At 38.6% G+C, this 13,334-nt stretch overlaps 1 protein-coding gene across 2 annotated transcripts in view; it reads right to left on the bottom strand.

Moving 5' to 3' along the window:
• Lhfpl3 (LHFPL tetraspan subfamily member 3) overlaps window positions 1-13,334 on the bottom strand; it is a 529,118-nt gene that overhangs the window by 159,261 nt on the left and 356,523 nt on the right. For both annotated transcript variants that reach the window (XM_058585507.1, XM_058585506.1), the window contains exon 2: window positions 11,169-11,405. In XM_058585507.1, coding sequence (XP_058441490.1) covers window positions 11,169-11,405 — 237 coding nt within the window. The remainder of the gene's footprint in view (window positions 1-11,168; window positions 11,406-13,334) is intronic.

The raw sequence follows: 13,334 nt of genomic DNA, 5'->3' as shown, positions 1-13,334 counted from the left end.
AGTTTTCATATCTTCATCTACTTGTATGCCAGCTGAATTAGAATCTGTGGGTCCCAGCACTGGTATATTTTTGAAAGCTCAGGTGGTTGTAAAGAACCCCAAGGGCTTCCTGCCCCTAAATGTCCTCACTTTGTCATCAGATTTCGACATTCCTTTAACTTGATCCATAATAGAGATGAGAGGAGAGGGCTGGATTTACCACACCACATCTGAAGGGCTATTAAACCTACCATGGAGACTCCCTGCTAGGCTGACCAAAAGAATTACAGCTTTTCATGCTTTTAGAACATTCTCCTGAAAAAGGGGAAAAAAGACAGCTTCATTTGCTACCATGTGTCAGTCTACATAGCATCTTTGAGTCCCACTAATTAAGCTCAGGAAAGAATGTCAACCTAATCTCTCCTATCTGGGTAGTCAGAGAACGCTGATTTGTTTTGTACATTGGAACCCAAAGGTCAGCAGTTGGGGAGAACTATCAGGCCAGCAGATAGACTGCGTTTATGTAACTTCTTCTGGGCTTGCCACTTTTTCAATGACAAGGGACAGTTGTTTTAGGCTTTCTTTGGACAAGCTTCCCCCTTAGGAGGGCTCTGGGCCTCCTTTCAGCAAGTACCCATCTGGGCTTCTTTCCAGTGACCTGCCTGTCTAGTGGCTCTGTCAGGACATACATTGGGACAGCTGACACATACACCACAGCTTTTTTTTTGCCCAGGCCCCTGGCTGAATTCTACTCTCCAGATCTCCTGACAACGTTGTCACTCTTGCCTTTGTGGGCTTTGACAGCACATCAACTTACAGACGGCATCACATGGTAGTTAACAGAATTCTCATTTCACCTCCTGATTATCCCAGGCACATCACCGATGGTGACATGGTCAAGTTAGGGACAGGATAGCTACTCAGCCCAAACTGATTTTTCTCCCCACCAAATGTGAGGCCCTGACTGCGTGTCCAGTGAAGCAGGAAGAAAGTCAGTGAAATGCATGAGTAGAGCGTCTGCCAGGTATCAGCTGCCAACTGTCCGCAAAGTCCCAGTCAAGAGTGATCATGTTGGTAGTTACAAGTGATTTTTATCCAGTGAAGTTTCTGGAGTTTACATTTTGAGTAGACTGCTCTGAAATGAATGCTTTAAATGATAAGAGACCATTCCTCATCTTTCCTGTCATTCTTACTTGTCTCTACTTGTCCCTATTTCATGACACATCTATCACATTTTTCATTTCTTCATAGCTGTGTCCTCCTTTGTTTTATTTAATACTAATAGACTCCCCGATATTTTTCCATAAGCTGACTTTTTAAAGCCTCCCAGCAGATGAAAGCTTATGTGTCCAATTGTCCTTGAGAAGCAGTCTCTGCTTATTATAGCATCATCTTTCACTGGTGCTGGAGTAAGTCAGCTGTCAGGGACGGGCGTTCACTCATTTTCTACAGAGATGGCACCAACAAGGTGCCCTTGTGGAGCCATGGATGTCATAGTAAGATTGGAGCTCAGAAAAACAACCTAGTACCTATAACACTAAAGATACTTAGGGTAAGCCCCGTCTTGCTCAATTTTGAAGCCCCAGTCTCTATCACTAGATGTGTATTAACCCACAAGAAATATTTGGCAAGTTCAACTGAATGCTGTGATTCTGCACAGTGCTCAATGCACAGGAGATGCACAGTGCATTTTTTGGAACAGTTGAAATGAGGTTTTCAGAGGTGAGGTGACCTCCCCAAAGTGGCAGAGTTACAGTTTATTGTTCTAATATACCACTCCTGGATTCCTTTAATATATGCATCTTTTAAAATGTGTGCAGTGTGCAGGCAAATTTGTTTCCTCTGCAATCAATGAAGTAAGGGAAAAACTGCTTCATGTATAGAAGAAACATTAAGTGCAGATAGTAACTATTTCCACAATGTTTTTCATTAAACTTATTTAATAAAAACAATAATAAGAGATGGTAAAATTTATTAAAGGGCTTACTGTGATCTAGGAACTCTAACACTGGAGATTACAAATAAACAAGACATATAGGCCCTAAACAATTTCGTGAGACCCTGTCTCAAAATGACAAATAAAAAAGGGCTAGAGTCAGACATTATTACCCTATGTACGTGTATGATCGCACGGCTGGTGTGATTCTGCATTGTATACAGCCAGAGGAATGAGAAGTTGTGTTCCATTTGTGTTCAATATGTCAAAATGCATTCTGCCAGCATGTATAACTAATTAGAACAACAACAACGACAAAGGGTCGGGGAGGTGGGTGCTGGAGATGTGGCTCAGCGGTTGAGTGCCGCTGGGTTCAATCCCTGGTACTAAAAAAAAAAAAAAAAAAAAAAAAAAAAAAAAAAAAAAAGCCTAAGACTGAAAAGTGAAATTTTCAGATTTTTTGGGAGTCATATTTTGTGAAGTATTACTGGACACAACACATATTTATAGAAATAGCCTCAACATTTATTTATCTCAATATTCTTTTGCTTGACACTGTATCCTTAGCCACCTACCAGATGAGAAGAATAACTATGTTTTTCCCTTGCAGGGAGAAGTGACAGGTTATACTTCCATTGTGTTCTTTGACCTCACAATGGAATCAGTGAACATGTAAGCAAGAATGGATAAATACCTCTTCTGCCAAAAGAGTTTTTTGTACTTTAAAAATAAAATTTAAGTAAGGAGGCTGAGGCCCCAGGAGAGCTGACTAGCATTAAACTCAAGAGGACTAACATTTCACTTCATATCTGTTCTTCTCTTCACAGGACATCTGGGGAAAAAACCAGACTCCAGGATGGGTGACAGAAGCTAGCATGAGAAATCAACTAGTTCAAACACAAGAAAATAAACTTCCACATACTTCTGGGATATTTATGAGGCAGAAAAAATTTTAAGAGGTATATTTGTGGTCTAGAATGATTTTGTAATTCTGAAAGATTAGAAGTAATTTTGTCTTGACATAAAAGCAACTCCTTTAATGAAAGAGTTTGTATTACATGTTAAAAATCAAAACAGAAAATAGAGAAAGAAAAGCGACCACATACCAAAGTTATGCAGAACTTTATCTTAGAAAAAAGAATTGGTTACAGATCTGTAATGTAAAAAATAAATATAATTTATGAACCTCGGTTATGTCTCATGAGGGTCAGTGATATTCACTGTTTTCACCTCTCACGACCATACTGCCAAATGGAAGCTGGTAAGTTTCAACCTAATTGAAAGATTTCATTTAAAAGTTATAATGGAAAGCTGATTGTACATTTAGTGGTAGGGCTACATCCTGTATAACCTGTTCATTTCTCTTTGTCCCTCTCTTTCTCTTGACTCCCTTTTCTTTTTTTTCTAGCTGGTTTAATATTTACCTAGAGATCCTTGACTCTGCAGTCTTTATCTCAGGGACTAAAAAGATCATTGAAATGTCAAATTATTTTGCCTATGGAAGTAGAGTGGATAATGATGGAGCATATAACAGCCACCCAGCCATCCAAAGCCAGTTCTCCCCTTGCAGTCATATTCCTCAATTGCTTCTCACTGGAAGCCAACTAGTTGGGGAAGCCTGGAAGAAAAATATCCCTGCTTTGGGGGAACAGTTGGAATCCACCTCCCAAATTCATATGTCTTCCAAGTTACCTATAAGTGTGGATAAGTGTGGAGGTAATTGGGGGAGACAATCTCCAGTTGCACACCTGCGAGTGGCTCCTGTGAAATTCTCTTCCTCTCATGACCAGTGGTGATGCTCTCCCTGGCTCCTTGCATGGGGTGGGGGTCAGGTGGGGATTAGACAGTACTGACAACAGGATGCCCCAAAAGCCATGGAAACCACTTGGTGAATGTATAGCTGTAATTGTAACCATAACGAACACAAAAACGATTTCTAAAAAAGTCAACAGCTTAAAATAGAAGGAGTAGCAATGGGTGGACATTATAAAGAGGCACATATAACTTAACCAAAACAAACACTTTCTAAGATTAAGATCTGCACCATAGAAAAGACACATTTCTTCATTCAATAATTCATTCACTCAACACACAATTATTGAGTGCCTACATATGGCAGACGTCATTAAAATAGTGGGGATACAGTAGTGAGCAAAAGAGACAAAAAATTTCTGCTCCTGTCTTCCCTGGGGAGACAGACAACTAATAAGAAAAATAGGTGAAATATGTAGTGCATTTCTCAAAGAGAAGGTAAAACCCAAGAGAGGGAGTGAGTGAGCCATGTGGTTTTGGGGGAGACTATTTGAGGCATCAGAAAGAACAAATGCAAAGATCCTGAAATGGGACTGTCCCTCATGTGTTTGGGGAACAATAAGGAAAACAGATTATCTAGAGTAGAAGGAGTGATGGGGCAAATAACTGATGGAAGGTCCAAGTGGCAAAGATGGAGGCATGTTTGCATGGGCTCGTTAACCATGGTAGGTGACTTTGACTTTTCCTCTGAGTGAGATCATCTGAAGCCATTGGAGTGTCTTGAGCTGAGGGATAACATGATCTGACTTACCTTTTAGCAGGATCAACTGCTGCAGAGATTAGACTGAAAGGGTTCAAGGGCAGAGCTAGTAGAACCAATCAGGAGTCTCTTGCAATAATGACAGGGACAGAGGCTGATGGCCTGGACCAGGATAACAGCAATAATGGGAGAAATGAGAAGATTATGGGCATATTTTGATGGTAGAACTAACAAGATTTCCTTTTAAATTGTTAAATGTAAGTTATGAGTGGAAGAGAAAAAACTGAAGTTTTGGCCTGAAAATTGGAGGGATCTTGTTGACATTAACTGGGACAAGGAAGAGTGTAGGAGGAGGAGGCTTTGTGGGAAACATCAGGAGTTCAGTTTTGGAAGTGTTAATTTGAGATGTTGATCACACGCTCAAGTAAGAAGCGGATCTATGAAATCAGACTTACTGGAGAGGAGGGAGGGGGTTAAACCTGGGAGCTGTCATGATATAGATGTTATTTAAAGTGATGGTGCCAAATGAGATAACCAGGAAGTTGAGTATAGCTAGAAACGATACTCCAGTTAAAAAGAAGAGTGGAGAGATGGGGGAAAATCAGCAAAAGAGACTGAATGAGCAGGAAGAGCGCCAGAGAGGCAGAAGGAAAATTAGGTAAGGTCAGCTACAGGAAGCCAGCTGAAGAAAGAGTTTCAAGATGGGACCAGTATAGTCCAATAGGAAAAGACTGCTGATGGATCAATATAAATATAAAAACTGAAACTTGACCATGAAATTTAGCAATTAGGAAGTTGGAGTGAACTTGACAGGACAATGTCTGTGAAATGCTAGTTGTAAAATCATGAATGGAGTGAGTTCATGAAAGAGTGAGGAAGAGGAATTAGAAGCAGCAAGGATATAAAACAATGCTACGAGGATCTCTAAGGTCTGCTCCAACTCTCAAAAAAAAAAAAAAGTACCAGGATGTATGCAGTTTTTTTGGAGGCACATTCCAAGATTCTTTGAAGACCATAGCACTTTGTTCAACACAAATCCCATTGGGAAGCAGACAATTCACTATGGCTTGATTAAAGTTTTAATTCAAAGCACTTGAAGATGCTTTCTTCTGGGCTTCCTGATCTTACTTCACTGGATATTTTTATAAAATTTTATAGCTAAGTAAGCGCGTGGGTTTTAGAGGCTATTCTCAAGTGTATCAAAGTTTTGCTTAAATAACATCTAAAGGCTACCAAATGAAAGCAAGACTAAACTCTATGTTTACAGGGTTGACTGGTCAGGTTGAACCAATGACAGCAACATCTCTTAAGAATTGATTAAAAGTATTGTGCAAAAGAAAGAACTTGGGGCTGGGGATGTGGCTCAAGCGGTAGCGTGCTCGCCTGGCATACTTGCGGCCCAGGTTCGATTCTCAGCACCACATACAAGATGTTGTGTCTGCCAAAATCTAAAAAAAATTTTAAAAAATCTCTCTCTCTGTCTCTGTCTCTGTCTCTCTCTCTAAAAAAAAAAGAAAGAACTTGTAATTTTGAGTAAAATGATTGGTGTTTGAATGGCAGTCCATTCCTTCCTAGCTTTGAAAACTCAGACAAAATATTGAAGTAATCTGCACCTTAGTTTCTGATGTGTAGAACTAGGATGATGATAAATATCTCACAGTGTTATTTCAAAGACTAAATAAAATTTTATATGGGGAAGGTGCTTAGTAATAAATAAAAGTCTGTGTAGATATTTGGGATTATAAATTACTTCCATCCACATGATTTTAGTGAACTCTCCCAATCCATAGAGGAGGTGGGACTGAGTATAGGTGTTCCCATATTTAAAAGGTGTAGCTGAGGCTCTGAGATGTTCAGGGGGTGTTCAAGGCCTGCTGGAATTCAGATCAGCAACTAGTATTCTGTCTCCATCCACACAGACACCACATGGCTTTAGAACCTAGTTAGGTAAGGCCGTTCCTCTTTCATGGGTCCAAATTTCTAAATCTAATTCATTCCACTCTGGGTGGTATGAGGGCTTGGTCTGCATCAGTGCGTGTCAGCAGGTGGTGTACAGTAAGGAGGAAACAGCAGTACACTAGAATCTCTTCTCCTTGATCTTTATATTTCCCTCCTCTCTGTCACCCTTACATGCTATTGAGCCCCTAAAAGTATTTAATGTGTTCACTGCACTGAGTGCAAGAGTTCTTAGCACCCTCAAATCCTCTGTTTAAAGGACACCTCTGAAGGTGTACCCTGAATTGGAATATTTTTGAGTTGGAAGGAACCTCATATGCCATTTGGACAGACCCTGCATTTTATAGACCAGAAAACTTAATTTTTGAACTTTTAAGATGTTGGTGTCAGCTAGTATCAGGGACAGTACTAGCACTGGGCAGCTTGAATTCAAGTGCATGCTCTTTCCACTACACAACACTGCCACTCACAACGTGGCCGTGGCATGGTATGATAGCTAAAATCAAAATTTCAAAAGATTTCTCAATTAGTTAAGAAAAATGAATTTATTCTAACTCCACCTATTATAGCATTAAAAACTGTTTAAGCCACTTAATAAATAAATGGTAGCTTGGGTCACCTCTTGATGGATAATCATGTTTTCTCATTTGCAGTTTAAGTGCTAGAAGACAAAGTGACTTTAAAACTGCTCACCCAATTATCTGATAAGCAATTCCAAAGACTATACACACAAATGTAGAAACAGACCTCTTTATAAATGATGTCTGACAAGGAAAGAGATATTTGTGGCATAGGAGCTCTGGAAAATGTAATTATTTATCCTTTCACAATTAATGAAAGAAATTGAAATTGAAGCTTTCATTTCAAATCCTTTTTATCTGGATGAAACTTTAATTTTACATAATTAAATTGACTTCACAGTTCAGTGTGTTAAAATATGCAATTAAACAGCATATCAAGGTTAAATGCCTACAGTTGTTGGCTCATTTAGAAATCATGCTGCTGAAATCCTAAACAAGAAGGAACACCTGCCCATCCACTATTGTCCCCAGAGCCAGGGGCACACAGCCTGCAGGATTGGCTTCCCAGTTCATAGCAGAGGGCTGAGTTTTCTTGCATGTGCCAAATCCTGTATAAAGTCAGTTGGATTCCATACAGTGGGGTATTATTTTTTTTTGCATGAAAAAAAAAATCCTGGCACTTTGATGGAATTCCATAGATGATTAACCTTATCTTTAGAGAGATTTTCTCTAAGATAACACTTGCATCTTCAATGTCACTTTCAGTTTACTGAAAACATGTTAAATGTCCCTCCTTTCAATTTTCCCATTTCATACTTTATGATAGATTCAGCTAAGACTTTTTAAAAATGACCTTTGCACTCTTGGGAAAGGAGAGGCTTAAGAAGCATTGGGGAGGTGTAGAGGGGCTGCTGAAATGAGATTGTGGTGAGTTCACGGGAAATATATCTTGAGGTGGAGACTTTTATTTGTGTACCTCCTCCTTGTTTTCTCTTTGAATAGCATCTCTTTGTGATGATTGATTTATGGCTCAGGAGCATTTTAAATTCCCTTTCATCTTGGCTCTGTGAGTGAAGCATAGTTCAACAATTAGAACTGAGTTCCCTTCCCTTCCCTGATACATGCTAGAATTCATGAAACAATCATTTTAGTTTATCCACAGGGGTAGTTGTTGAGAAGCACTCATGGATCTAAGCAATATCGTTGCTATAAAAACACATGGAAAACGTGACTCTACACAGTGGCTTTTCCAGATAAATGGGGAGGCATGTTGTTGGATTAATTATAAAAACTAAAAAAAGAATATATGCCCATAATAGGTGATTTACTCCTTAGGCAGAACTTCTTCAATCTGGGGGTGTATGGTACAATTGCAAAATTATTCCCTCTATGATACTCCTACTATTTATAGAAGTAGGTTGATATGGTGATTGGTAGACCACAGAACTGTAAGACGATGGTGGAAGATAATGCAGTGTGTATGGTGATGTAACTGATAGAGGAATGTATGAAGGATTTATTCTCTGGAGCCAAGGTCTGAGATATGGCATTGCTGCTTCTATGACATCAGAGGGCACCATGGACTAACAAATTCTTTTAAAACTCTGAGCTAGAACTGGATTTGCCTTTGACTCATTGGATCACTCTGGAACCAACACGAGGCCTTGGCTACCAAGGGATATCTTAGTAGCTTTATCAGAAAAAACTAATAGTGAGAAAAATGTTTTTAATAATGAAAATTTATGTTAATACATTCATACAAATTGCAAATTTATCCATTTATGTATAATAAATTTCATAATAAGAAGTTATTCTAATATTTTAATTTAACCCAATCTGTCTTTCCTTAGGATACTGATGACACTTAGTTTTGGTTATTGCATCTGCTTAAAAGCTATCAAACTATTAAACTACTACTAATAAACTACTATTTAGTGAAACTATGTTCCCACACACAACATAAAAAAAAAAAAACCACTGATTGGATCATTGATTGGTCTTTTGTCAAACAAGCTGACTTTGAAAGTTTCAACATTGAACAAATGTTTAAATGATAAACAATAAAGGCTGCTTTGTAAAGCAACTGTAGACCTTGTACCATTTCTTAGAAACAGGCAGGTTTGATTAGATTTTGTGTGAGGCTCAGAAATCTTGGTCTGATTTTATACAGACCAAGTATAGCATGAGGGCCTGACATGCCTTCATAAGAGAGCTATTTGCATCTTCCATCTTGCATAATGTAAGAGTCTTACATTAAGGACTGTGGATTGAGAAATGAAAAGGCAGTGTCATTGAAATGTTTCATCAACGTGGCCTGATGCTCTCTGTTGCTTTATTGGTTCTATTTGATCTGATGTGGATGAACTGCTACTGATTTTAGACCTTCAGAACACACTGGAAGAAATATGCAAAATGGAGGAGATGGAGAACATAGAAAAAATCATACAGTGATAATCCCTAAACCTTACATCAGTCTCTTTTTTCTTTCCCATCCAAATATTTACCCACATGTTCCCTCCTAATGATAGTTTCCTTAATGAAGATTCAGAAGGGATCAGACATCAATATTTAACTGAATCAACTAGGAGAACAGACCCATTTTGAAAACTGTGGAGTATGTATTCTATAATCCTGGCTGCTCCTTTCTGAAGCATGAATTGGAATGCTTAATGACCAAGTAAAAATGTTCCTGCTTTTGTTATTCCCCCCTCTTTTTCTGAATTTTCTTGTATTTGTGGCCAAGGATATCTAGGTCATTAAAAGTTCTCAATATAACTTTGAGCTTAGGGAACAAATGCACTCTGGTCCACTACTGGGCAGCAATGGAAACCAAGTATTTGCAGAACATGGTGGTCTTTTATTTAATTCATTGTTTCAGGAAACGTGATTTGTTCTAAGTTGAGGTCTCCTTGCCATTAAATCTGAAGTGAACTAGACAGAGAACTGTATACATTCAACAAGCCACAAAGACAACAAGAAAACCACATTAGTGAGTACGTGTGAATGTGCTAAATGTACAACATAAATTAAAGTGTAATGATTATCTTCATATTGTCTTTTTTTTTTAATATACAAAGGGCAACTCTGAGAGGGAGGTAGTTTTGTTTATAGGATGACTCCCCTGTGAATAAGTTGCTTTTGAGTTTGGAGTATTTTTGATAGGACTAAGTAAACTCACACACGTTCTGTCTGTATCTCAGGGAGCTAAGGTTTGCGGATGCTGCTGTTCTCCTGAACTGCTCCATTTTACCTCTTCACACTTTACAAGCATCAAACAGTGATGGTCTGAATATGAAGCCTGCCACGCAATCATTACATGTGACATTTATGTAGAAATTAATATTGGCTTACATTGGCGACCTGTTAAAGCGATTTTTGAAATTAGCAACTTCTTGAAAAATAAACAAAATTTCACAATTCAAGCATGGATTTAGTTTCCAGTTAGGAAAAATGCTAGTAGAAGGAGCCATTCAGCTGAAGGTGCTGATATAAGTTCAAAGTTTTAAAGTTCAGAGATAACATAAAGAAAACAGGCACATGGACTTAAGTCTGTAACAAAACCTTGACATAAAAATTCTGTTCTAAAAACTGTAAAATCAAGAGTCATCTTGAATAATGACTTGCTACCTCTTATTCACCCACTGTAACATATTTATGCATTTACTCACCAGTCCTGCTTTCTGTGCTAGTTTCTTTGTGTTTCAATGGGCAATTCCTTTTGAAAAGATATCTGAGGACATTTGATTATCCAGATAACAAGTTTAAAATCCAGCTAACTTAACTACTGTAAACTCTAACTGCAACTCTTTGGGACCAGTGTCACTGCTTGTCTCTGAGATGATGAGTTTGAATTCAAATAAAGTGATTGTGATGACTTTAGAGATTTCCCAGACATTCATTGAACCCTGGAAAATAACTGAACACACAGAAACACTTCCCATTCAACTAAATGGACTCCCCCACAATGTTTCATCTTAGCCATTAACTGATGGCAAACCTGAACTCAGAGAACAAGAGAACAAGAAACTGGAAAAATGCATTTAAATAATAACAGACTTAGGCAGCCACAGAGAGATGCCTCAGAAAGTTAAGTGTTTGTGCAAATTTCTATAGTTAAGTCTGAGGGAAAGTCTGGTAATTAGACAGTATTAACAGAACAGCAAACTAGAACCAGAGGGAAGCACTAGTAACTTCATGGGAAAGAATGAGAGTACTTTTTTTTTTTTTTTGTGCATACAGTGAGAGCTCCCTAACGGGATCTCACCTTTGTTTTCTGCCTTCAGTTCCTCTGCCATCAAGCTGTCTTGTCGGTTACCAAGCACAAATGCTAGAAACGAGAGGATCAGCGCATCCAAAATTCCAATAATAGCCAGGATGTATGCCCAGCGGACTGAACAAGCCCCAAGAGTGTACTTGTCTGTTTTGTCTCCACACATCCGCTTTACTTCATCTGAATCCCAGCCATCAGGGAAAATCATACAGCCGAGCACAAGGCAGGCAGCTTGAAGAGAGAGAGAGAGGGGAAAAAACAAAACAACAAAAAGTTAGCATTTTATTTTAGCAAATATTTCCATTGTTGGTCAAACCATTATTTAAAATCCATCTTGAGGTAGACAGCAACAAACCTCATCACTGTTCCACTCTGAGCCCTTGGGCACGTGTGTGTGTGTGTGTGTGTGTGTGTGTATGTATGTCTTCCTGGTAAACTTGAAAGCAGCCCAGCCTCTGCAGCAGAGAGGACTCTGGGAATGTACTTTATGGTAAGCCCATGCATTCTGAGAGGCTAAGGTAGATTGATATATGAGAAAATATTAAGAAACTGGATTTTTGGGTACATTTTTGGGGAGGCTTCTATTGCAAATAGACCATTAGGAATTCTAACACTGCAGAACGGCAATTCAAGGCTGGCTTTGAAGAGCTATGACAGTAGCCAGATAAGGGATTAGGATAACATGGAAAGTACCAGGGTGTGTATTGACTTTGAATCACTGTGAAAAGTACATTGACATTGTGATCCACCCCTACTCCTACAGCAAGATTCACTTTATTTGGGGCAGTGCAGAAGATCTTTGAATCTGAACTATAGTTTGGAGAAACACTTCTAAATTAGTTGGCGTATTTTAAATATATTTGAAATGATTTTTTTTATGTAGTAAATACTTTTTGTTTTTGATGATACTAGGCATCAAACATAAGGTTTCTTGTTATGCTAGCAAGTGCACTACCACTGAGCCACATCCTCAGTCCTTTTTATTTTTTGAGATAGGGTCTCACTAAGTGGCTGAGGCTGGGCTAGAATTTGTGATCCTCTTGCCTCAGCTATTGCTGGGATTACAGGTGTGTAATCCATACCCAGCTAGTAAATACATTTTATCTGCAAGACAATACTTTCTTATATAAAAAAACGGGGAGTACCTGAAGAATAACGTAGGTCACAGTAGAGCTAAAATTAATAGAAATCACGAAATGACCCAAGCTCAGACAGGTTATTGGGCCTAATAGGACAACTTCACCACAGCAGGGTGTTTGTAGAATGGTGACATTAACGAAGACACATTTGCTCAAGGTCTTCCTGTCCTAAGGGTAGACTATCTTTAAGATTTACATTCCTGGGAACTCTTGAGTTATAAATTGAAATGAAAAGAACTGAAGTAGAATTAACACTCAGAAACTAAAACCACAGGAAAATATGCATGACAATCCATGGTTCCCTATTTTCAAAGTATATGGCTTGTTCAATAAAATTTTAAGTGAAGAATATGGGAAGATAGATAAAATAATTTCTAACTATATCTTATGCAAAGGGTATTTTGCTGAAAGTTGTAAATTCAGGATTGAACCCAGGGGCACTCAACTACTAAGCCATATACCCAGCTGGTTTTTGATATTTTATTTAAAGATAGGGTCTTGCTGAGTTGCTTAGGGTCTCACTAAATTGCTGAGGCTGGCTTTGAACCTGTGATCTTCCTGCCTCAGCCTCCCAAGCCACTGGGATTACAGACATATACCACCTCGCCTGGCTAAACACAGAATTTTTGAAACACAATATTTATTTTTCACAATCTAAGGAAACTGGATGTTTAGAGACATCTTAAAACTTCACTAACAATGCCAGGATTTGGGGTTCCTACAGAAAAATATTTAGGTCTGTTTAGCAAGGGAAGCCTAGGTCTCCTTTAGGCTACGGGACACTATAAAATGTCCAGGTTGTCCATCTGCTTCTTATCAACTTTTCCTTGTCATGAGGGATTTGAGCCCTAATTTATCTGACTAGAAAATCTACATAGTTATCTCGTAGGATCAAAACATCCTCGCAAATGCATTAAAAACTTTAAAAACGTTATGGCTCTGGCATGAGTTTTTTCTTTTTGGGGATGTTCATCAAACATACATTTTCTTCTCCCGATCCTTCTACTGGACTGTTTTGTTT

Source organism: Marmota monax, unplaced genomic scaffold (assembly GCF_021218885.2).
Source record: "Marmota monax isolate L192 unplaced genomic scaffold, Marmota_monax_Labrador192_F-V1.1 WCK01_AAM20220418_F8-fsc00065, whole genome shotgun sequence".
Lineage (NCBI taxonomy): Eukaryota > Metazoa > Chordata > Mammalia > Rodentia > Sciuridae > Marmota > Marmota monax.
Note: the sequence above shows the minus strand (reverse complement) of the source record. Positions and strands in the feature narration are given on the sequence as shown.